General features: G+C 42.3%; 1 protein-coding gene across 4 annotated transcripts in view; it reads left to right on the top strand.

Moving 5' to 3' along the window:
* UTRN (utrophin) overlaps positions 1–26,888 on the top strand; it is a 1,396,454-nt gene that overhangs the window by 1,283,550 nt on the left and 86,016 nt on the right. For all 4 annotated transcript variants that reach the window (XM_085612275.1, XM_085612279.1, XM_085612276.1 and 1 more), the window contains 3 exons: positions 16,231–16,269; positions 16,475–16,540; positions 18,693–18,758. In XM_085612275.1, coding sequence (XP_085468401.1) covers positions 16,231–16,269; positions 16,475–16,540; positions 18,693–18,758 — 171 coding nt within the window. The remainder of the gene's footprint in view (positions 1–16,230; positions 16,270–16,474; positions 16,541–18,692; positions 18,759–26,888) is intronic.

Raw genomic sequence — 26,888 nt, forward strand, 5'->3', positions numbered from 1 at the left:
TATCCTAATTGTGCGGGTTGTTCTAATTGCATTTTAGCCCTCCTACATCCTGCTTTCCCGATTGTTAAATGCCTTCTCCCTCGTTATAAGCCCACGCTTATGGCAAAAGGCCATAACTTAAACTTAAGTCCTCTAACAATAGGCATAGCCTTCAGCAGTAGGCAATAATTCAAGAATATTATCAAGAATAATTGGGCATTTGTTTCTGCCTGATGTTTAATATAGGCAAAACCAATCATTTGGATTTAATGTCTGGTAAAAGAAGCATTGTAGCAGGAACAACTTCAGATGTATTATAATGAGGGTAAATGAAGGGCATTTGCAAACTTTCAAGTTGTGAAGCTAATGCTCCAGGATGCAAGTGAACCACATAGACTGGAAATCCTGGAGCTTGCAGTGTAAAGAACCATGTAAGGTAGCTTTAAAAAAATGGACAGCCTGGTGTGTGAGTGGTAAGAGAGTAAACAGTAGATTGGTATGTACCTGACTTAACAGCTTGTATGTTTTATACATATGTATATATGTGTGTGTATATGTGTGTGTGTGTAGTGTGTATATATTAATGTGTGTGTATATATTAATGTGTGTGTGTGTATATGTGTGTGTATATATGTGTGTATGTATATTTGTGTGTGTGTGTATGTATATATGTGTGTATGTATATATATATGTGTGTGTCTGTATATATGTGTGTGTGTACCTTGTTTTTGACTGCTTGACCTCTTTGTCTCACTATAGGCAGCGTGAACTGGAACTTTTTATGGATCTTCTGAGTATTGAACTGGTATTTCGTTAAAGATATAGTATGGACAGGCTGCTGTGGTAGACTTTCAGAAGTTCATGAAATATGACTTTGCTAATACCTGGTAATTCCGTTCCTTCTGTTCATGGGTTTCATCAACTACCAATTGTTTGGGTAGAAAAAATTAAACATAGTTGCGACTGAACTGTAGCATCTGTTTTGTGGGTTAATATCAGTGTTTCGGCAAATTGAAACATGTTATCAGGCATCCTCTGTCGAGTGGAGCTGAAAGGCGCACCCCCATGATTAGTGAACATTTTCGGGAGCGGTCTGTCTTGTAGCAGCAAAGCTACGCTTATTGTACTGTTTTCTTTTAACATTACATGGTTAGGAGATTTTTCTTGGATCTTTGAAGCTTAAAATTGTGTTTTTCACAGGGTAATTTGCATTACTACAGCTGGCCTGGGCCTATGTTCTGAGGTAAAACCACCTTTTAAATCACTTCAGAGACGTTTTGTGATTCGCGGGCGATCATAGAAAAGGCTTCCTCTGTAGTGTGATGCTTGGCTGGGCTACAGCGTTACACACGGCCTGCAGCCTTTGATTGCCAGGAGACCGGCTAATGCTTGAATGTAAAACACGTTGCTCATTAGTTAGTGTTGAAATGCAATTAAAACTGGCTCTGGAATGCCCAAATAATTTTTAATGAATTAACCCGAGGGGCGTGAGTGACCTTCAGTTCTGGGGATGCTAGAACTCCGCATTTTAAGCCAGCGCACGCCGAGGGCACGTGCAGCAGTCTCGTTTGTCTCAGCAGGAGCATAAATAATGAATAGATTCTGAGGGTGTTCAGTGTTAAATATTATGTTATGCATTTCTGTTAACACTATGGTGCTCTTAATGTGCCCAAAGTTAATACTATTGTTATATTTCATATAGCTACCCTAATATAGGCCCGGGTAACATCATACCCCTTCACCTACTTTACCTCCCCTACACTACACTGTAACGAGCCTTTTAGGATTTAACCTTTACCTAGTTCTAGGCCTGGGTGCAGAAGGAGGGTTTCTCCTAAACAATAGAGTCCTATAACTCCATCCATAGAATCACACAGTATGAATGAATATTCATAAGTGTTCCTAGAAACCAGACTGGGGCTACACCACCTTCCTCCCCATATCTACTTACACGGTTCATCCCAAACGTCATCCTCAAATCCAACAATGGCTAATACAAGCAACAAGGGACAAAGGAGCCCTAGATACTTTCTGTATAAATATAGCACCTCTTGCTAGTGTTAGAGGGAACCGAGACTTCCAGGCCGACACACTGACCAGAGACGCTGAGGCTCCTGCATGCAGATGCTCCATCTGACAGTGGTTTGAACATCCCTCGCGGGGTGTCCAACTCGAGACCAAGAGGAGCTCCTATCCAAACACGCAGGTCCTGCATGGGTACTATAGGAACTACACGACAGTATTGTGTACATGGTGGTGTCATGTTGGATTGCTCGGACTAAACTAGTTAGAACACAGGCTAGAGGTTTGTTGCTGACATGTTCCTGTCCAAGTGAAGCAAAAAAAAACATCTGTTGCATCAGTCATGAAGTGAATACTTTACTTTCTATGTATGTGGCTGGGAAACAGTGTATTCATAGAGATTGAAGTCAGTTGGAACTCCAGGAGATGGTGCTATGGAGAATTAAAGTAATCCATCATTCATGTCATAGGGACCTATGGCTTGGGTGCCATTTGTGGCTCAATAAAACGCAAAAGTTAATTCTCGATGTTAATCCTTTATCTGTTATTAGAAACATTTCTATCCACCTGATAGAAACATATGATGTCTATCATGGTACATCCCGCGTTTTGTTTAACAAGAATTTCTCTGAAATAATCCCAAATAAGCAGTTTAGTTACATTTGGGGACAAAAGCACAAATGAGCCTTTTTTGCACATTACCTCAACATAAAGCAAGGTAACTTGCACAGCATTTGGTGCCTGCCAGCCATTGTAAATGAATGATTCAAGCCAACCACAACTAATTTAAAAGGATTGCAGCTGCAAATATCGAACTTCAAAGGCTGGGCTTTTGTGATAGTCAATTTATAGGCCATAACTTGGTCGATAAAATGGGACGCTCTTTTGAATGTTGTATTAGAAGTATGAGACAATGTATTTTATAAGTTTACAAAAAAAGTAAGTGAATAAATTACCTTATATGTGATAGAGAATTTGGACTTGAGCTATAATATATTTTTTGCATTGTTTCTTCTTTTGTTTCTTTCCTCCCTGAAAAAAAACCTTTGTTTTGTTTTTAATTTAAAAGGCTATAACTAGTTGTAAGGCTGCAAAAGGAATGCTAGCCTCTCTTTCATTTACACATTTTATTGACTGTCACAGCAATTTGAACAACATCAGCTATCATGTGTCGACGTTTCAGTCCTTGGTTTTGATTAAGTTATTTGGACCATCATCAGGACAGTTAAGCTACAAATGATAACACCACAGTTCCACCAGCTGTTCCCTCTTACAGCCATATTCGTAATAGTGCAACTTCATTATTAAGTCATACTTATGATGTTCAGTACACACAGATCTTTATGTAAATAATTTTAGTCTACAGCCCAGCCTACGCCTTGGCCAAAACCCAGCTAAGTCTTTTCTCGGTAAGCAAACCTGTAAGGAAGAAGCACTTCTTTGAAGTAGAAAAGCTTTGTATGATCATATGTATGTCATGTTAAAAGAAGTTGTAAGGGGCTTAACACAGCGGATGTAACAATTTACATAGTTCTCATTAGAGCACACTAGTTCTGTAATCAATGACTTAGCTCTGCTTCACAAGTGATGACACAGCTGGAGTGCTGATCTTCATTACAATTGCCAGATCCCAAGGAGAGGCAGCCAGCTGTGCCCATGTAACAGGCTGCACTCTGCTTAAGTGGATTTTGTGAACACACGTAGCCTTTGAAGTTCTCTAATTGTGAATGTAGGTGCACTAGTGTCCTCTTGGGGGCACAATGCGCGAGTGAATGTTTGGAGTGGTCAACAGGGATTTTTGTTTTCTGTACTAAACTCTGTTCTCCTAAACTAATCTTTTCAGGTTTTCATTTTATTGCCCTCTGAAAGGCTGAAATGCGCACAGTAGGAGAGTTGAAACGCTCAGCAGTTAAATATTGTGGCTTCTATCTCCCACCCCACACTGATAAGATCAGTTTCCCACACTCTGCATATACAGATGTATCTCGCGTCATGCAAACGAGGGAATTCCTTTCCCTCTGCGCCCGCTCCGTATTACTGGTTTGGGCGCAAAGGCAAAGAAGCAGTCAGCAGGCGCAGCCTGATAACTGCCCTCTGGAAGGTGGAAAGTGGTCCCATAGACCCTCTCAGACATCCCCTTGCAGGCGGGTGCAGTCACTTTTTGATCTCTAATCCCCTTTACAAGGCAGGCGGGTTGTTGCCTGCACTATTAAACACTGAGCGGCTTCAAAGCAGCTGCTCTGTTTTTCACACGAATGCTCTGCCCTAAGGGCAGTGCAAGTTCGCAGCTGCCCAATGGGCAGCGCATTCATCCTAATGGGGCACATTTTCCTTGATTGCTCCGGGCGCACCTTTTAAAAGGTGCACCAGGCGCAATCAAGGAAAATGCGCCGTATGTATAATATGGCTTCTGGACTATCAACTCTCACGCTGTTGCATCACACAGAGGCTAGGCTGCAAATTCCGGTGCTGGGTACAGAGTATGGAATGACATTCGATTGGTTTGGAATTTGCAGCCCTATGCACTGAAGACAGTGTACCGGAAAGCACAAGGATGCAAAAAAGGCCATGATCATGTGGCATATAAATCTGCATGTTAATCAGCCATATTTTGCAACCATTAACCCCACACCCTGTGAATACCAAGCTGCATATTTATGTTGGGTACTAGTGAGTGCAGTGGAATCCTGAGCCAAACGTTTACTACTGAGAGATAGAAGACACTTTCAACAGCTTTCTGATGCTAAAACTTCCAAATTGTGACTGGTTTCACACATAGTACTGTGAGAGGTGTACACCTTTCTCAGACTGCACATTTCTCTCTGTTAGACCTGGAATCTTTTGACTTGATTTCCCCTGTCTTTTTGCTTCTGACATCCTGTTTTTGACTGGGTGCTGCATTTCATTTTTTCTGGTCTTAGAACTCTGGGCACTTTACCACTGCTTACCAGTGCTAAAATGCGTGTTCTCCCTTTGTAAATTATATTGGTGATTGGTGTATCCATATTTGGCCTATTTGGTTTGCAAGTAAGTCCTAAGTAAAGTGCACCAGTTGTGCCCAGGGCCTGTAAATCAAATGCTACTAGTGGGCCTGCCGCACTGATTGTGCCACCCACCTGAGTAGCCCTCCAAACATGTCTCAGACCTGCCACTGCAGTGTCTGTGTGTGTGTGTAGTATTGAACTGCAATTTCGACCTGGCAACTGCAACCACTGACCAGGCCCAAAACTTCCCTTTTATTACCCCAGGCAGGGTGCAGTGTATTTTAGAGATAGGACATGTGCTAGTGTGTTTTACATGTCTTGATAGTTAAATACTCCTAATTTCGTTTTTCACTATTGCAAGGCCTATCTCACTCTTAGGTAATATGGGGTTTGCCTTGAAATATCGTTCAAGTGTAATTTTCCTATGGGAGCTGATAGAGATTTGGGGTCTCTGAACTCACAATTTAAAATTACGTCTTTTGGTGAAGTTGGTTTTTAAGTTGCATGTTTGAAAATGCCAATTTGAGAAAGTGGGCATTTTCTTGCTTAACCATTCTCTGTCTTTGCCTGTCTGTAGAATCCATGTCTAGGTTAAGTTCACTGTTGGGCTCTTCTGCATTCACACCAGACAGTCACTCAAAGGGAACTGAGGTGTGTCTTGCATATCCTGATGGGCCGTCACCAGGGTGATGGACCTTCCTGACCTAGAGTGGTGGGAAGAGTTGTTACTGACACCTGGGTAGGGCTGTGCCTGTCCTGACACAAAGCTGTCTCAACCCCCCTGTAGTGAGTCTGGTGCCCGGTCAGGATAAAGCTGGGTCTTGTGCACTACAAAGAATTTCCTTTATAGTTTGCCTACTTCAAAGGCAGAAATGGGTGTAAGTATTGGACCACTGACACTCTCAAACCAGAACACTTCTGGACTAATAGGCATTCTTCCAAGAAGAAGAGCTGGATGCTGTAGGTGTAACTGACGCTTTACCTGCTACTTGCTGCTTCTGTCCTGGGAATGAAAGGACTTGACTTTTCTTTCTGTATCCTGATTCTTAGGGTCTCCATGGGCTTGTGTGTGCTTGCCTCCTGTTAAGAAGTCTCAGGGCCATCAAGTACTACCTGGGCTTTTCTGCTGAGAGCCATGACTTGCCAAGTTGTGACAAATCCAGTCTTTGGGCCCTTGGAAGTAGAATCTGGTGAACTGAATCCAATCATTGACTCCTAGCATCTGTTGTTATTGACGCATCGCTACAAATTTTGATGCTCCGCCGCTGCCAGCACCGGAGCTTGGTTACCAAATTGCGCATCAACCACAGCTTTCACCGCAGGCCACAGCTTCCATCGCAGCGCGTCAGAAGAACTGCAGCAGTGTGAGTTTCGAGCACCTCATCACCAAAGCCTGTCACGCACTGCTCAAGCTCCGATGCAACACCTGCTTTGTGGCTGTGGAATCTATGCAGCACCAGCATCACCGCTGTTGAATCAATGCAGCACGTTTGGATTTTAGACGCACCATCCGTGGACGCCTATTTTTTCATCAACGTTGTTAAGTAGTAAGAAACCGAGGCCAGGTGTCTGGAGATCGACGCATCACCTCCCCTTTGAGTTAAGAGGTGATGCATCACTTCCTCTGACAGTAAGGAACGGGGGCATCACCTCCCCTGGAAGTAAGGAACCGACGGGTCGCTTTGTTTTTCTGGCGCCTCGCCTCCCCTGCGCCTCGTTTCGTCTTTGAGTTTTGGTGCATCAAAGGTACTTTATGCTAAAAGAAACACATCCAATAATTTCTATGGGTTAAATTGATTTAACCTTTGAAAAGTGATATCTCTACTAAACTGGTGTGGACTACTCCTTTTGTAGTGTTTTCACTGTGTCACTGTGTGTGCATGTACAAATGCTTTACACATTACCTCTGAGATAAGTCAGACTACACGTGCCAACCTACCAAGGGGGTTAGCAGGGGTTATCTTAGCTGTGTGACTCCCTTATCCTGACTAGAGTGAGAGTCCTTACTTGGACAGGGTGCAAAACACTGTCAAGTAGAGATGCCATTTCTAACGCCCTCTTTGTAGCTGTTCAAATGCATGATATGTCAATGTTGCAATTGTACCTATAAAACAGACAAAGAGAACCCCTCACACGATAGATACATCCATTATTTTGAGGAGCCACATAATATTCTGCACCCTCGATTCCACCTTATGTTGGAAATGTTTACTCTATTTATTGTTTGGATAGAAATCCTCCCACTGTTTTTTTTTTTTTTTAAACATGTTTTTATTGCAAGAAATCCTCCCACTGTTGTACCACATTTTCTTGCATTCAAAAAAAATTGGATGTGTACATTGAAACATACAAATGAAAGAAAACTTTACACTCTAGACCACACCAAATACGTTGTTCTCTGTAGACTACTCCATCCTCAAACATTATATTAATACAGAAGTACTGGACAATATTTTACATACATATACATTACATAACTCATAACGGTTAAATACTTTGACTCCCAAATCAATGACCATTACTAAATATTGACAAGTTATTCAACAACAACATGAATAAGTGTCCAACATATATACTACTATACTTTTTTCTTTTGTATATGTTGTACATTTTTTATCTTAGTGACCAAACTAAACAAATACATATAAATAGGATATTCCATATAGAGTGAAATTTCCTGTCATGTTTGCAGTGATTGCCATCTTTGCATAATTAGGACAAGAGTGGTAAACAACCTTACCCGGCCAGTGTAAGACTCTGTAATGTTACTGCCCCAGGATCACCAAGCAAAGGCCATACATTGAGCATTGAGAGTGCATATGTTTTCATTAAAGTTGATGGTATATTTGATGTGTGGTCTGGCCACAGGTGGACCCTCTGCTCTTGGGGACCTTTAGAGAAGCTCTGGGAAAGGGTTAATTGCCCCATGATGTTTGAGCAGCAGACATTGTAGTCATATCCAAACCGGGGACCGAGGGCACAGGCTGTGAGGAAGTCCAGTCAATCTCACTACTGAATTCGGGGGTGAAGATTTGGACCAAGATGCTGTCCACCGACAGACCAGAGTTAACACCCAACTGCTCCACCTGAACCAGTCCATGTTTATGCCCTATTGTGCTACTCTTAACAAAAACAACAACGTCTCAACTGGATATCATTTTAGAAAGAACACGTTTTTTTCACAGTGATATAAATCACAAAGGGAGGGGGGGAGAAAAAAGAGAGACCACAAGGGAATTAGAAAGGGAGTATATATTGCAGGTAGTTTTTACAGCACTACAGTACAATAAAAGTACAAATGACCAAAAACACACATAGGTGAGCACTGAGCGTGCTAGTGATAGTGAACGGCGCAGTGACACAATGGGTGAAAGACAGCATGAACGGCGCAAATTAATACAATAACAATGTGGTCAAAAAGAATAATTATATACTATCTGCTATAAACAAATTTTTTCAGTGACCACAGACAAGCCAAAAGTTCTTTGCTGGGATTTGTCGACTGCGTTTCAGCCTGGTTAATTTCAGGCCATCATCAGGACAATGGTCATAATTTTAAAGTGTGCTGGGCATAGTACAACTAAGTACAGGGAATCCTTTGAGAGTGGAGGAAAAACAGACATAGATCGGCGTGTAATCGGGCATTAAAGCACTCAAGGATCAACATCCGGTGATTTTGTAGTGGCCAGGAGCAATAAAGGTCCAGGGATCGGACATAGGAATCGAATCTCGTGAAGAGTTCAAGCAAAAGGATCCATAAATGGTGATCCAGTAGACGGGGAATAAATCAAGGACAAAGGGACGAACGGGCGAGTGAAGCGTCCGTGCCCGGTCTCTGCTGGGAAAACGGGTGTACTCCTCTTCATTGTTCCTCCTTCCCTATTGTGCTACTCGGCATAATCTGAGATGAATATATAATGCTATTGAGTAGAACAAGCAAGACGAGGCCATAGGGCACTGCTGGCCATTGATTTTAGGAAAACCTTTCACACTGTGGAATGAGAATACGTATTTCCCCTCCTACCCCACTTAGGGTTCGGGTTGAAGTTTATCAGCTATGTTCACCTTCTATACACCAACCTTAAGGCTAGGTTGCAGGTAGAGAGGGTGGTGTCAGAGTGGTTTCCGATAGCTAGGGGCACCCATCAAGGCTGTCCCCCATGCTGTTCGTGTTAGCAATAATAGAGCCCCTGGCAGCCTGGGTTTCAGTTGGTGTGTTGGTCCGAGGGTTTCAGTGGACCTCAGAAGTGTGTGATAGAATCTCCCTTTACGGTGATGATGTGTGTTACTCCTGGATAACCCAGAGGCATCAGGTCCTAGAACTCCCCAAATCTTAAAGTTATCTGGATGGTACTCCGGGCTTCAGGTGAATACTAAGAAGTCCTCGATCTATCCCATTACCCCCTACCTGAGTGATATCATGTGTGTGTCGGCCATACCAGTACTTCCGTTGGTTTTAAGTATCTGTGGGTCTACGTTACTGATGAGCCGAGAGTTTTTTTTATAGTAATCATTTATCCCACTTGGACAGTCTTGCGCAGGATGTGAAATTTTGGCCTAGTCTCCTCCGATTCTTCATGGGACGCCTGCCATCTTTAAAATGGTAACCTCCTCTATCAATTTCAGAGTCACCCTTTCCCTTTAGATAAGACCTGCTTTACAAAGGTAAATGCGCAAATCATAACGGTGCTATGGGAGAGTGGGCCTTCCCATAAAGTCTTTGGGAAATGCTGCCACCCGGTGTTTGAGGGAAGCGTAAGCTACCCCTGATATGCTGTAGTAATTAATTGGTGGTTTGGAGATTTTGATGATCCGGCGTAAGCAGCAGAGAGGTTGGTGATGGGTTATCAAAATCTTCTGCATTTGCTGTACAGTGGGGTCGCGCCAAGAACTGCTCCTTCAGCCATGCGTGTGGAACTGAGGATCTGGACCATAGCCATGAAGTTAATAGGATGAGTGGGTTGGCTGACGCTGGAGACGCCCGCAAGTTGTGGCTCGCCACGGTTTTTCTACTTGGGATTCCATAGGTTTCTCCACATTAGGAGACGTACTACACAACGGCATGATGAAGTGTTTTCAAGACTTGCAGTACGAATATGAGATGCATCAAACACATTTCTTTCATTATCTTCAAAGTTGCCATGCACTGTAGACATCCCTGCAGGCAGAGGAGACCATTCCCGAGTTCTCCCCCATGGAAGCCAAAACTCCTTCTCACTAATATAAATTATCACAAGCTCACCAAGTTTTATAAAATGCTTTTGCGTAATACGCCGGTTCCAATGCTGGAGGTGATGAGGGCAGGGGAAGAAAAACTGGGCCTGTTGTAGGATGAAGAGTGGAGGGAAGCAGCAGAGGCTTGATTATAGCATCCCAATTTAGGCTGGCACAACTCAAGTTGCTCTACCATGTCTACCTCACCTGAGAGACATTGTATCGGATGGGCCTGATACCATTGGGAAAATGTTTGAGGTGTGCCAACCCACAAGCTAATGTGTTCCACATTTTTTGCGCTTCCCGTACTCTCCCACTTTTGGAAGCGGTTGGAGGAGGTGCTGGGCTGGAAGATTCCCTGAGACCCCAAACTGATCCTTTTGCATGTCATGGACGATTCGTTTGGCAATCACTATCAAAGGGCACTGCTCTGGCTGGGTTTGATTGTGGCCAAACAAGACATTGTTCGGGCTGGAAAGATGTTCAGGCCCCTTCCATAGAGACGTGGGCTAAAGGCATGGACTTCTGTATGGGATTAGAATGACCTATTTATTTAGTGAGAGTGTGTCCCCAGAAACAGACCAAAATATGGAAGGATTGGGCTGGGTTCAGGGGCATTTAGCTAGATCTTCAAATGGAATGACCATGGTCCAGTTTGGGTGAAGCGTGCCTACGGACTCCTAACATGTACAGTTCACTCATGGGTTGAGAGGATCAGTTCTTGCATCCTGGGGTGATGTTGATATACCATAATGGCTTGCATTATTGCTTTGCTGCTTTGTGGTCATGCTATTTTTGTTGATGTGTATTATGTCTTTACTGTGTGTTGCGACTCACCACTCGCTCTGTTTGTAATAACCAATTAGTGGCCAGATGAACAACAGTTTTTAGTGGCCCCAAGTGGGGATTTGGCCAGTTTGTGACCACTAAAAAGGGTTGTAACATGTACCAAATCTATTTTATGAGTCTCTAAGCGACTTGGAAAATAGGTTTTGCTAGTCAGTATTAGGAAGGGGAGTGCCAAGGGCATCCTTTCCTAATAGAGATTCACAGGTGGATGTAAGATTGTTTTGCAACCACAAAAGTGGTCACAAAACAATCTCATTTGCCACCAATTTCCAAATTAATGGTAAACCTGTCACAAACGGGAAGGGGTCCCCAGGGGACTCCTTCCCCTTTGTGATTGACAGCAAAAATGTTTTTTAAGAGCAGGCAGTGGTCCCACGGACCCCTGCCTGCTCTTAAAAAATAAAACTGAAATGTTTCATTTTTATTTTTTAAATTAATTCCGTTTTACTTTAGGAAAACGCGTTGCATTGAAAAAAAAAAGTTTCTTTAGTTCAAAAGAAGACACAGACATGGGGGTCTGCTGTCCCCAGCAGGCCACCATCCCTGTGTTGCCCATTCCCAATGGGTCGTACAATGTGACCTGTCTCATGAAAATTGATGAGGCAGGTCATTTGCGATCCCATTGGAAATCGCGAAATGTGCCAGAGACACATTAGTACATTTCTTGTCGCGACTCCACATTGCGAGTCGCTAAAATTCTCAATTTGCAAATCGCAAAATGAAATGGTCGAACACCTGGCCCAAAATGTTTTGCAAAAAGAATAAAAAATTGGTGGTGTGTTTTCTGTGAGCATTGCTTAGTTTGCAAGAGTCCACATGGTTGTTTCATTTATAGCAGCTTGAATGTTTTATGAAAAAGAAACACGTAGAATAGGATGCTGCTAGTGTCATGCTGCATCCTTACGCATGCCTGATTACTTGCTGTCCGCCCCTTCTGCTATTATCATCTTTCTTTATTTACTTTAGCGCTACGACACCCACTGGTATATGTGCGCTTTATAAAATTTATTTTAAAAAAATGCAAAGAGAGACATGGGTTGTTATTCCTGCTACTTTATAGTACCAGAGAAGGATGGAGGCCTCCGTCCCATCTGAGACCTGCGCCCTCTCAATTACTTTCTCCTGAAAGAGAAGTTCAAAATGCTCATGTTGTCTCAGATTTTGTCTGTCCTGGATCCCGGAGAATGGCTAGTAGCACTAGACTTTCTGGATGCTTACTTTCATATACATGTCCTGCCTGCCCATATATGTTACCTGCGGTTCACAGTGGGCCACGAGCACTATCAGTTCGCCATGTTCCACTTTGGCGTCATCAATACCCCTTGGATGTGATCAATGTGATGGAGGTGGTAGTAGCACATCTGTGGAGGTCACGGGTTCTAGCCTTCCCATACCTCAACAAATGGTAGATTGACAAAAGGCTCGCCACAGGTGTTTGTCTCCCACCTCCAGACTATGGTGGACCTCCTGCATTTGCTGAGGTTTTCCATCAATGTGCCAAAGTCACACCTGACTTCGTCTCAGACGCTCCCTTACATTGGAGCCATTCTGGACACAGTACAGTTTCAGGCCTATCTTCCGGAGTGACAAGTCAGAGGTATTCAAGCTATGATACCGATGTTTCAGCCTATATCCTTCGGCATCCTGCTGGTAAAATATGTCCGTTGGCAAATGCCAGCAATGCAGTGGGAACTTAAGTCCCAATAGGCGCAACATCAGAAAAATCTGTCCAAACTGGTCCAGATATTGTAGGGCACTGCTAAAGATGTGAAGTGGCGGCTAATGAGCCACGATTGGGCAGGTGGCCGACCCCTCTCCCTTCCCCACCCAAATCTCACAGTGGTGACAGATGCATCACTTCTGAGTTGGGTCAGCCATTTGGTAGAGGTGGCGATCAGAGTCATTGCTCCACATCAACTTTTTGGAGCCAAGAGTGATCCGTCTGACACTGAAAACCTTCCTACCGTCTATCAAAGAGAGGCTGCTTCAGGTATCATGGACATGACCGCTTCTGGAACAGGCTAGAGTGCCAAGACATTTTTCTGGTTGTTCAGCATGTGGTGAGCTCTTCAAACGCCAGTGCAGATGAGCTCAGCTGGAGGTGGCTGGTGGACTACGAATAGCGTCTGCATCCTGAAATGGCACACTCTTTTTCGATAGTGGGGTGAACCTTGGATCGATCTCTTCCCTACCTGTGAGAATGGGCAATGTCATTGATTCTGCTGGTTGGAGTTTCCAAGGTGGCTCTTGCTCTGAGATACATTTCTTCTTGAGTAGAGTTCAGGACTTTCCCCTGATACCACTACTGCTCTGAGTTCTCAAGAAGATTCGGACTGACTGGGCCCAGCTCATCTTAGTAGCCCCTGATTAAGCTGAGAGGATATTGTATCCAGATCTCATGGGCTTGACTGTTACTCCTCCGATCGGTCTGTTCCTTTGGGAGGACCTTCTGTCACAACAAAAGTGCAGGGTGCTGTACCTGAACCTGTGCAGTTTTCAACTTCATGCGTGGAGATTGATCGTCAACAGTTGAGAGTGTTCAACCTTTGTGTTTTATTTGTTCTTTTCTTTGCCTATCAAGGCCTGCTTTGGACACAGTCAAAAGCTATTTATCAGCCATCTCGGCCTTCCTGCGGCTGCTGGATCAACAATTCCTATTTATGTCACTGGTTGCAACTTGTTTCCTTGAATGTTTACAGCATCTTTTCCTCCTGCCCCATTTGTCAGGCACCAATGGGATCTAAACCTTGTCTTACCATTTTTAATGTGTAATCCTTTTGAGCCACTCCATTGTTATCATTTGCAGTGCCTTACAACGGAGTGTTCCCTTAGAAAATCCTAGAACGTAGAGTGCTGCTAATGTGAGAGGAAAAAGGTGACCAGTCATGATGGACTCCTCATTGAAGCTAGGGGAGTTGAAGAAATACTGTCCATGGTTTGTTGTCCTTATGGACCACCTGCTTTCAGGTTAAGTTTGTAGCAGATGTTGCTCCTTTAGCTGGGAGGAGATGTAATCTGGTGCCTAAGTTGGAGACAGTGGGCTATGGAGTTGCAGCCCAGATCTCCCACTTCACATTATTATGTAATAGAAAGCAACTCACTGAAGCTCGGCTGGAATTCCCTGTGCCACAGATAACTCATATGCTGAACGTGGATGAGCTTAAAACTCACTTGGCTAACTAATATAAAAATCGACTTTTACAATTAATTTATCCTTCATGGTGATTTCCATCTCTGATAATGGAGTGATTGGACAGCACACACCCCATGGTACTGCTACATCATTAAGTAGTGTGGCTTCACCTAAATAAGACCTGCATTTGAGGGAGTTGGGGAAGGGTGTTCGCATTATCTCCATAGTTTAGTCAATGCCACCTTGCGACACAGCTTGTGTAATACCTACTTCTCCATTCCCGCAGCCACATGCTTTCTTACTGTGACCAGGCTGAAGTGTGTGCTTTGTGCATGAAAAGTTTACAAGACACTGAATGTAATAAGGTTGTCCATCCACTTCTCACAACAGGGCCTCTGTCTTATTTCTCTTCCTTTGATATTAATTGTCGGTAACAAACTATGACTAGATGAAGCTGCCACAGTGTCCATAGAGGTTTCGGCAACCCACCAAGTAGTAAGCCACATTGTTTTCGATGAATCTTCTTTCCGCAACTAAAGAGGAAATTAAGATTTGGCCAGTGCGAAGAGCCTAACTGATTGACATTATTTAACAACATAACCCGAGTTCCAGGCTTTGCTTTTTAGTTTAATTTTGTTTTTTAATATAAAAATTTTTTCTGGGGCTAAAATCATATTAGCTGGGTATCTAATTGTTGGGTTTGTGGAATCAGGCTGTAGTGGTGATTCCTACTGGTATAATGGAGACCATCTGAGTGGCACTTATATCTCTTAGGTTTATGGGGTCTTTGCAGTGTTTTTTGTGGATGACTGAATAAGCTACAGGCTATCCCATTTTGTTATTGAAAAACAAAAGTTATTAATCAGAGCTGCCTTCTTGCATTACCAGATTACACTGGTGAATTTAAAAAGTTGTAAATTATCCTACAAGAATTATGGAAACTTGCAAGAATCCAGCAGCTGCCAATAAAACCCCTTCATTCTCTATTGTCAAGTTTACCTCAGAATGTCTCAAATATAGTGTGTTAAATACATTTTGCCATATATGTTTGGTATATGAAACTACAAACCTGTGAAGTGGTTGGACGTTTAAAGCCGAATGCTGACTAGAGTACTCCGTCTCTCTGACAGAAGGCATTAGTTTGCCTTGTTTGCCAAATAAAAGGTTGATTGTGAAATTATAACTGTGTGCCATTTCCTTCCACTTTATCCATTATTGCGGTACAAATTTTGAAGCAAGACTACTACAGACTGGTAAAGGGCAGAGGCAGTGGGCGTCTGAGAACGCACACTTTGATGTTTCTGTAGCATACACCTGCTCCTGGTACCTGGGTAGAGAACCTTGCTGTTTGATGTATACCTAGCTCACAAGTTATTGCATGTTTCTACAGATGAACTCCACATTTAATTTAATTCCTTTATTTGTAGTGATTCCGTAAAAACCCTCCATCTTAACAATCCCTTTACATTTCATATAACAATAATATAATGTCAAAAACAGCTTATTTAATTACATAGCAATATCAGAAATTTTTCTTACCTGACCTTTGACCTCTAAAAGCTGGCAGTAACCATGGCCCCAGCTGAAGACCGTTCAGTTGTTTTCATATTCATAAACTTTGTATGTTTGGCTATTTTCAAAGTGATTTAATATGCCCTGTTTTCTATCTAAACAAAAACGCCTTTCTTTGCACACTATATTGAAATCCTTACCAGATCTTTCTTCAGGAAATTCCTTAACAATGCTTTACGTTAATTTCCGTCTTCACTGCACCACATTTTATCGCCTTACTATAACCATCAAATTGCTTCACTCTTGGACACAGCTTTGAAAAGCAAATCGATTGTACTATTTCCGGGTCGTTTAGGTTTAATTTGTCATTTTACACGAAAAGTAATCCTCCTCCCAGTGAACACTGCAGTGTATTTTGCTGGCTCTGCTTTTTTTCTGTATGCGGTGTTGTTCGAATCAATATTTGGACAGAAGGTGTTTTATGCCTTTTTTTACTGGCAAAACACGTTCTTTTCATGGTCCCTTCTTCTCTTGCAGGCCTGTCACGCTCATCAGCATGTGGCCAGAGAAATATGAGTGAGTATACGGCGCATTTTACATTACAAAATCTGTACTCGCCTGATCCTAATTACTGGATTAAAAAAAATTAAGTAAATGCAAAATAGTTCCTGCCTGATTTAGGGATCTATCGGCGTGCAAATTGAGTTCATTTTAGAAAAAGATGTTTTGTAACTTGATGTCCATGCTCTGTGTAAATAAATGTTGTCTGTTTTCCCTCTAGCCCTTCTCATGCTCCCCAAATTTTTGATGATGACACCCACTCTAGAATAGAGCAGTACGCCACCAGGTAAGGCACTGTGCCCTCTTAACATTTGTGATCCAGTGTATTTAAAAAGATTCAAAATCCCGGGCATTTATGCTGTTGTGACATGGATCGGGAACACTAACTTTTTTATAATCACTCTATTTTGACATCAGAGCCCTTAGTAATTCCATCACAGAAACAGAATATTTTAGGATTGGGTGCCTACTCATTTCTGAAAAATGATGGTGACTCCAAAGCGGAACTTTTCCCGAGACAGACTCTTTCTTGATAGATCATTCCAGGTATTACTTTTCAGTATGCGGAGCCTCAGAACCAGGCCCAAGGGATGATTTGTACAGGCTGCAAGCCACACGCATTCCTCATGGCCCTGCTGTAGGGTGCGCTGGAAGAAGTCTGTCAGGACAAAGTGTGGACTTTTCTTCATTCATGTGTCATGTTCCACTATCGAGACACTGATGCAACTCAACCAGCCTTTGTCTATAAAGTGTTTTTAATGACTGGAATATACTGGATCGTGAGAAACTTGGTCATCCGAACTGAACAGGGCTATTGGGTTTCTTCTGTGATAATGAATCTGTAGTGAAAAATGGGGAAAACTAACCTTTAGTAAAAGTGTTGATATCTAATGAAATTTATGACTTTAAGGGTACTCCATTTGTGCTGAAGGTTAATCGTTCCTTCACTCCCTGCATGAAATACCACCAGAGTGAAGCCAGCGAAGTGTTTACAGTGCCGTTTAAAGAACTAGGGGCCATATGTACGAACACATTTTCCCATAGACACAGAATGGGTAAAACCCTTTGATGCATCAGGCCCTTGATCTTGTTTACAAAGCTATTGCACCTGCAACTATTGTTTTCCCCAATCCACTGAAACCTGCGGTGCATGAGTGCATCTGTGGGTATTTTTCATTATATAATTAAATATAAGGAATAAAGACATTTATATTGAGGCTTAAATGTAATACTTGTTCGCTTGCTGAGGCTCCAGCACGGCTTCTCCCTGATATATAGGTAAATGGTGAAAGTCTTTGAAGTCCGTCTCTCATTCTCTAGAAAGCAATGCAAAAAATGTATGAACATTTAAATTATTTTGAAAAGGGCCAATTGTTTTTACTGCAGTATGTGAAAATGATTTGTAACCTAAAATCTTTCTTCAACACCCAGCCACGCATTTATACAAACACAACCATTCACCACACTCTGTAGCTGTTGGTTTAGCTACTGTTTGTTGTATTTGGTTGCCTTTATGTCTATAGAAGTCTTACGTAGACTGAACTTTTAATTGAAAGTTGAAAATATTTTTTGCGCCATGGTCATTTTGTCCTTCCTTTGTGTCTCTCTCCCCCTCGTCTATTGATCTGTAAGTCAGTAGGCTTCTGAATTCTGTTTTCCCTCTCATCTTATGTTAATTGAATTGAATTTAAAAGATTGTTTTTGTTCCACTTCTTAGAATTTAACTGAGACTAAATGTGTAAATCGTTTTGCTAACAATACTTGAACCTGACATTGTTAAACAGCAATACACTATCACTGCTTAACTAGCATTGTCAAATTTAATAGGTATGGCTTTAATGTGCCGAGCCGTGAAAACACAGGAATTCTCAAATGCTGATTGCATGCACAGAAGCTTTAGTACATTAAAGGCAGAACCTTTGGTTTTGCCAATGATGGGGACCAATATAGCAGAAAATGTTTACTTTTTATATAGAATGCATATAGGATATAAATAATTAAAAGTAACCAGGTGTGCTGATTGAGAGTACTTTTTAAGATCTAAAATAGCCCCTCACTCATAAAAACATTTTCTGGAAGAATTTTTTTTATAAACCAATCAGTCAGGAGCATGAAATGAGAGAGAATACTCCTCTGAGTAGATCCAGAGGCTACTCTGTGTAATTGCAGACGGCTGCACTATCAGGCTTGTCTAAAAAATGTTAAGCACATTTAAAACATAATTGACAGAAAGCATCTATAAGCTATTAATGTGGGGTTTCTGTCCATGGCAGCTGAGTTGAGTTCTCTTATCATGCAAGAGGCTGCCAAATTAGTTACTACATGTTTACTTATTGAAGGTCTGCATAGTGAAGTTTGTGACTAAAATCTCCGAAATGCAAAGTCCAGTATGTGAGTGATAAATTCACACTGAGCATATTATCCTTCTTTCCTTCCAGACTGGCCCACATGGAAAGAACGAACGGTTCTCTGCTCACCGACAGCAGCTCCACCACGGGAAGTGTGTAAGTAAATCATGCAATTAGTGCAGCTAGCCGGGGGCATTTTATTTGATTAGAGTTGTCGCGAATAATTTCCTTTGATTGCTCGTTTGAAATGTAAGCCCAATCAGTATGTGTAAGAGGTGAGCTGCAAAAAAACCGTAAAAATAAAAGGTATGATCTTGAGCGGTAAAGAGAGTCATTGTAAAGGATAGTTTATATCTATGATGGTTACTGATGTGCCCTCTACATTTCTATAGCCTTTTTCCATATTGTTTATTTTGCATCATTCTATCCTATTTACATAATATTGTTACGTGTATAAATTTCGCATGTCGTACTGTGTGAACGCGGCCATATCTCAGGTTCCACGCAGTCCTCTATGACAGGGTTCTGAATAAGCCGCTCTTAGGCTCTTCTAGTTGAGGTACAGCTCCATGAGGAACGGCGAGACCCATTTTGTAGCCCTAGGATCTGTAATCCATGTTTAAAAAATAAAACAATAGTTGGGTGCTTTGTAGTCAAGGGGTTCTGTAGGAAGTCCCACTAGTATTTGGTATCATATATAACAATATCGATTACACCCAAACTTTAATTTCTGAAATACTTAGAGCCGCGAATACGGCTCTGTGAGGCAAGTCCTAGCTGCCTTTATACTCTGAACGGGCGGTCGTGAGTTTGAATGCCGAGCCTTTCATTCTTCAGAAGTCAATAAACAGGGTATTACTACATTAGGAAATTATATCTGGGCTTTTAATTAAGTCTGATGTATAAACGCTATATTAATATCATAGGAGTGGCGTTGCCTGTAGTGTATCTTTTCTAGCTCGATTTAAGTCCATGTCTCTCGGTTGGAGGGCGCTGCTTTTAGGCAGTAGGTTCCCATCTTTTTTCAGCACGCGCAAACGATCAGATTGCTCTATTGTAAATAACTCATAACCTGGATTTAACCTTCATTCTAGATTTTTTATGTTCAGTGTTTTTCCGTTGGTTAATATCTTCATTGTATCTATACCTGAGAGCTTAAATTAATTGTTATTTATGGAACATTTGCAGCTTAATTGCAAATGCAGGTTTCTTCATATGGTGTTTTGGAAAGAGAGATTGACAGTCTTTTTGACAGGTGTACTTTCACCGCGTGTAGAGTCTCAATCACTCTGCATGGCATAAGCATATTCTAAAGAATACCGGTTAATTAGGTACCTACTGCTTTCCTACTGATTGACAGCTCCTTTGATATGGCCTGTCAATCTGTCATTTCTGTAGGTGACCTTGGCCTGACCCCTAAGTTGAAATCTGTCATTTGTTGCTGCAGGTGTGTCATATGGCAGAGCCTTAGCCTCAGTTGACACCGCAAGTGATTTTTGTGCATTGGGATACGATATATAGTTTTATATGCATGGACGTTCTGCCACATAAATGATGTAAACCTCTCTTGTTTATGTTAAGCTACTAATTTGGCAAACATGGCTATGGGATAGTGCTTTTCTTTGTTTTTTCCATATGAGCCTTTTATTACGTAAATGTCCTCTTTCTGTGATACCAGAGATACATCAGCATACACATGGTGTGAAGACGTCCTAAAACAACAAAAACTGCAACAAAAATATTATCAAAAAATTATTGTTATCAAATTTGTCTGTACAGTACTAGTGAAGGAATCTGTAATATCACACCAGATTCCTGTGGTTATTCTTCATTTATCACCAGTGTTTTATCCAGGTGGAGTTTCTGGGTGAATGACATTAAATGCGCAAAGCTAACTGTGATCTCATAATTGGTGGGGGCTAGTAAACTCCATTATCAGTCCATTTGGAATTACAGGGCTACTTATAATTATGCTTTGCTATGCAAGGAGCGCATTCATCTTGTGTCACTAAAACCAGGTGGTTCACCTGGCATGTCACATGTTACCTTCACTACTGTACACTCCCAGAATTGTGCCTTCAAACTAAAGGGCAGCCGGGCATGGACCCGGCTACAGAAGATCTTCAGACTACAGTTCATGTTCCTCCTGGTCTATGTCTGCTTCATGATATGATCTGTCTCCCACAATGTGCCCACGTTTTTTTTCTTTTTTAGGTCTCGCCTAGGTAGCGCGCATGCGCTGCCCTAGGAAAAAGGACCTTTTGGAATCGCTCCAGACTTTTGGCACATGCGTGTGTTTTTTTAAACTCTTTTTCTTATTGGTCTTTGCGTGTGTCTTTCTAAAATAAGACAGCATGCGATTGGGCAAAGGCAGGTGCATGTCCCACCTTTGCCTGGAATTGTAGCCGCCTACGGCTTGCGGTTACGCGCAGCCTTCCATCTGTTTTTCTCCTGCAGCGGTAGGCACAAGTGCGCTCGTGCGCGCACCACTTCCGGGCTTGTTCTTCGTTGTCAGGTATGAGAGCAACTTTCAAAACATGAGTTTAGGCCAGGGAGTGCGCTGTACAGAAATAATCTGGTGTATTAGGTCAAACGCTCCTGCATGTTAAATATCTTTTTCAATTTTGAAGAGCTGTGTTTGTTGCACAATTTACATTCCAACTATTGTCACGGCCCACTTTGTGCACGGGCTGTTAGAGCCTGACCAGACCCTTTGCTCGTTTCCGGCTCGGCTTCCCCTGCTAATCTATTGGCTCGCGCACCTCTAGTGAAACGTGTGTGCAGTTATGAAAGTGGTGCGCAGAACCTGTCAGCCGGCTGCGTGCAGTGCATATTTGGGTGTATACAGTTTGGGTACAGGTTGTCTGCACAGCTTGTGTGCATGTTGCCTGCAGAGTTAGATTGAGGGCTGCTGTGCCTCCATCAGTGATTGTGTGCAGGACACGTGAACAGCTTGTTTGCAACTGGTGGCGAGGGGGCTGCTTTCAGAACAGGATAGACCCTGCTTGACCTGTCCATGTCCTCATCACTCCATTCAAGCCACGGCTTCCTGCAGGGTGGGGTGGTGGTATGAGCACCTTTGCCAGGGCTGATGTTGGTTTCTCTTCAGGCAGACTGTGCTATGCCGCTTTGAGACAAACTATTTGGTTTATTAAACCACAGGAAGACACAGGTGGAGAAATCCTCAAAGCAAATACTGAGGAAAATAGTTTTGAAAATAAAACCGCAGTTCAGGGATGTATACATTGTTGGTAAAATTACCTGTTCTTTGTTCTTCCCAAACCGCAGATAACACACAGAGAGGTGCACGTTAAACCGCGTGCTGAACATCGTCGTCGATGCATTTCTACCTTTCTTCCAGGTGCTGTCCATTCCCTGGCCCACTCCCTTCAGCCCCACACCTCCCCCATCCCTCCATGTGTTTCTGAGGGATCTCACACACTATCTAAAGAGCTGTCCTGGGTGTTTATTTAGAACACACAAAGCCTTTGTTTGCCCTCAGAGTCTCAGGAGGGCAAGGGTGCGGGACAAGTGGGTGCTAAAATAGATCCAATTTCCAGGTCCTTAGCTGTGATCGCACCTTTTCTGGGACTATCCCGTGTTGTTTTTCCAAGCCCAAGTCTCCCCTGAACCTCTGACAAAATACTTAGCACAAAAAGCCTGTTTCTATTACTTTCAATTCTTCATGAAGCCACTTTAGGAATTGGATCTCGGGTTGCTAGGTAACTCAGTGTTACTGGATGCTATGTTTGCAGTGCCCAGTTTCCTTTCCCAAATCATTGCTTTTAAGTGTCAGTCACATTTAACTCAACCAACCCTGTAACTCTCAGAATGGAGTCTTTATTGAGGAAAACGCAGGGCGAAAAACAGCCATCAAAGGAACCCTTGCATGGGAGTAGGCAGAAAAATACAGCACACCCCACCTTGAGCCATGTCCCAGCCAGCTCTGAGCGACTGGATGGGGCAAGCGAACAAGGCAGTCGTTCGGGAGATAGCCCCCATTAGGGATTTCTGAAATTCTTTAATTTCCTTTCTTGTCTACTGCTTTCTTTCAGTCTTTCTTTCCATCCTTTTTGTCATTTTTCCATTGTGGTTTCTTTCCATCCTTTCTTTACATTTTGCCATTCATCTACCTTTCAGTCTTTTCCATCTACCCTTCCTTCTCTTCATCTTTCTTTTTGTCTCCTCCCTTCCTTCCCTTTTCATCCACCCATCCATCATTCTTTCCATCCACACATCTCTGCATTCACCCATTCATCCTTCTCTCCATTCACCCTCATCGCCATAACCCATCAGCCATCCTTCTCCCCAACCATCCTTTTCTCCATCCTACCATCTCTCCAGCCTCCCTTCCTTACACTGCAAGAGATTGTTTCTACGAACTTCCTTGAGACCAGAGTCTCCGATCAAAGTCAAAGAAGCCATAAAAAAGTAAATTTTTCATGTTACACAAAAATTACCCTACAGAGACGCCTCTCCATACGCAAGCACACGCTGCTTAACAGGGCAGTTCTGGGAAAACTCTCTATTGAAGAGTTCAGCTGCTATGAGGCTTCCTGTTAAGGATCTTGCTGCCCCCATCATAAACAGGCTGCAAAAATATCTTCTCGGAGGCCCGTTTGTCTTTGACCGGGCGATTTGAGCTGAAGTGTTTCTACAGTGACGACTTTACGTGGGAAAGGCATGCTCTGGCTAAACACTTATAAAAGTCCCAAAGGCGAGACCTATTGGCTATGCCAATGCTTGTTCTTTTTGTCTGCAGCTTTGTTTTTTATTTACCAAGCTTGGTTGCCAGGCAGTGTCTCTATCATAATCCTGTTTTCCGAGAGAGGTGATAAAATTTGCTTAAAACCAACCATGAGTTTCTCATCTCAGTGGCATCTATGCTGCAGGTGCCTCACACATGCCGTGGTTCCCTGGCTTAACTTGTGCCTAGACTTCATTGTTCTTGTGGACCTACATAGCATGTTGTGTCTGTGGCCTAGGAACCTCAAGGCTCGTAACCTCAGTTGCACATGTGTCTCGGTAAAATGTAGGCATTGTGGGAACGTCGACATTCTTTTAAAATGAATTTACACTGCTGTGGAAGCAAACAATCAAACTAGCAACACCCTGCTGTCAGCTTCAAAATCGATATCTTAAGTACTCTAAATAATGGAAATAGTGTCTAGTATGCAGCTCGATGTATCCTGACAATACCCATATGACGGATACCTCGTGGTGCCAGTTCCTTCCACACATAAAGTACACCATTCCATATCACCCACACTTGCACTGCCTGTTTGTTGGTACTGATCAGAAATTGACCAGTGGCCTGTGACTAGATAGGCTCTACCAGATAAGGTGTTACTGAAGGTAAGTAACTTGTTCTTTTAGAATAAAGACAAAAGGCACGCTGTGGGTCAGGCTGACGGTCACTGCCACCACTAGGCCCTGGACTGTAAGTGCTAGTGGCAGAAATAAATCTCTACCGGCATATTGAGTTTGAATGCGTATTCTGCAAGACGTAAAGCCCATAGAGGATAGTCAAAAGCTCGTGTGATAGTATGAAATAGAGTGGGGAAACAAAAGTAACAGCAGAGGACAGGGTAGACCAATGAATAGAAATGTTTTTTTTTTCTGGTTTGATAGTGCCCTAGTGAAGGGATAGGCGATACTGATTTCAATAACTACAAGAAATGGAGGAAGAAGTAAAGAAATGGAATAATAATGCAAAATGAATGTGACATATAGAAAATTTAAAAAAGGTGGACTTGAAATCCAATTAATGATAGCGAGGTTTGAGGCAATGTTTGCATATGTTTAAAAAGTAGAAAGACTAAATGAAAACAGGAGGGGATACAGTAATTTTGGATCAAAAGGAAGAAAGCAAATTGTAATTGCATTTTGTTATAGATAGCACTTACTACCACTGACGAAGCGTAACATTGCTTTTCGGCCACTAGCACGCTGCTGCAGCCCAAAAATTGTTAGTGGTGAATTAGTGTAGAGAGATATGAAATGAAAATTCACGAAGATGAGAGAGAAGCATGAGAAAAGGACACTCAAGTAGTGACAAATATATAAATATAGAAGTCAACATAGTCAAGTTTAACGCCCGACAGAAAGAGATAAATACATTTGCAAATATTAGAAAATAAATAAAGCTACAAACTAAAGAATTGCATAATCAGTGACAATATACAAGAGAAGGAGACAATATATGGAAGAAAATCGCATTGAAAAAGAAAATGCATTGGTTTTATAGAAAGGAAATAATTAGAAGTGGAAAGACCAATTCAAGGCACAAGAAGTTTCTTAAAGTAAAGCAGAAAAGTAGGCATGATTATTGTAGTCGTTATAAAAGAAAAACATTTATTAATTTTGAAAAGTTGGAAGTGGTAGGTAATGTGAGGTTTAGGTCTTAGAAAGCAGAAAGTCGATTCAATTGACAAAAAACATTGGTGAGCTGATGTTGAGAGGGAAATGTATTTCATGTATTTATTTAAGTGAGAAACATAGACCATGGCGTGAATATATGATGAAAAGAATTTTTCACGCTCTCATTGATGTGAAAGTATCAAACTGATAGTGCACATGAAGAAGCAGTCTCAAGGTGCATCTGAAAATGAGTTGAAAGATAAGTCTTGTTAGTGTAAATTGTGGTAGGATGCCTCTAACAAAGAAACGTGTGGAACCCGAGGTGCGCTCGCAGGTGCTTCTTAGCACACTTTAAAGGAAAGATTAGAAGCAACAGAGGCAGATGTAAAGGACACGGACTGCATACATGAGGAGAGCAGTGCTTTAAATGGGCCGGTACTCACAGGTACTGAGTGCTGGCACTTCTCATTTTTATCACTCGGAGTACTGGCACTTCTCTACTGCCGAGGAGAGTACAGCCACTCATTAAAGGCTAGGCGCATTGCTGCTAGGGCTGGTAACCTGTCTCTGACAGTCGAAATACTTCTGTAGCCCTGAGCCGAGCCCCCGCTGAACTATTCAACGTGGGCTCCTGTGCATGATCTGTGGGTGTTCTTCATCATGCTGTGTTCAAAGGAATCGAGGCAGCCCGGTGACAGTGCAATTGAGAAAGCCATGGGAGGTAAGGAGGTTAGAATGGCTTTAATCCCACCCGATTCTTTTTTGCAAGTGTCTGATTATGTGTGTCTGTTACCTGTGCGTGTTTTCGTGTGAGAGAAAAGAGCGAGGAAATCGAGACACTATTGGGGGGAATATTAAAGGAAATGTGTGGAGTGCTTTGTGTATGCACATCTGTTTGTTTCTTTCTGTGTGTGTCTGCATGCTCGAGAATATATAGTATTGTGCCAAGTAACAGAAAATAACAGTATTCAAGCTGCAAATATTACAAAACAAGGAATTGTTAAAATATCACTGTTTTTGTCTTTTGTTTTGTGTAACGATTTAACATATTTTGTTCATAGAAACCATTTCTCGTGTTTTGGTATGTGCTACAACTAGTGTAGAAGTCAATAAGTATGTCATGTCTTGCCTTTGGCCACGCCCCTAGCCCCGCCCACTCGCCACATTAAAATGAGTACCTGCACAATTTTTTCTCATTTAAAGCACTGGAGGAGAGAAAGGACTTGAACCAAAAAGTGATCTACTTTGCTGCTTATTCGGAGCCCATAGATAAATGTTAAACTGGGTGTCTTTTTCACCCCATTAAACCCCCCAAGTCCAGCCCAAATCGCGCTCATAACTACAACTGTTCCCTGTGAATCACGCCTGGAACTTGAGCTGTGCTGGCTGAACTGTCTTGCAATATTGCCAAAGACGATTTTCAGCGGGGATGCTGTCAGTCAACAATGCGACTTCTGCTCAACCTTTTTCCTTTGCATACCTTCCCAAGTAAAGTACTGTTTTTTTTTTTTTTTTTTTTTTTTTTTTAAATTTGTTTATTCAGGTCAGCAAGTAAATGACAATACAGTTATAGATGCCCCAAGCTTCCGTATCTGCGAGCTGTGTCAAAACAAATCAAGTACTGTAAATCAGCGTGAATGCAATATTCGGTTTTCATATTACACCCAAATACATTTTTTACATAACCAAAACCAACACAAACTCCGGTACAGATGGAAATCAGCAGTGCACAAACAGTTTACACGTGGCAATTCAGGAGCGGAATCTGCAAAGGGGGCACCCTATATCTAATGGCACACAGCAGTGACGAACTTTTGTATGTATCGGACCCAAGTATGACGCGACCCACGTGGTCCCAGCTACATCCCCCACCGGCACACGGCCCGGCACGGCAAGGTGAAACACCCCACCCTTCCCACTGCCCCG

This window comes from Triturus cristatus, chromosome 6, assembly GCF_964204655.1.
Source record: "Triturus cristatus chromosome 6, aTriCri1.1, whole genome shotgun sequence".
NCBI lineage: Eukaryota > Metazoa > Chordata > Amphibia > Caudata > Salamandridae > Triturus > Triturus cristatus.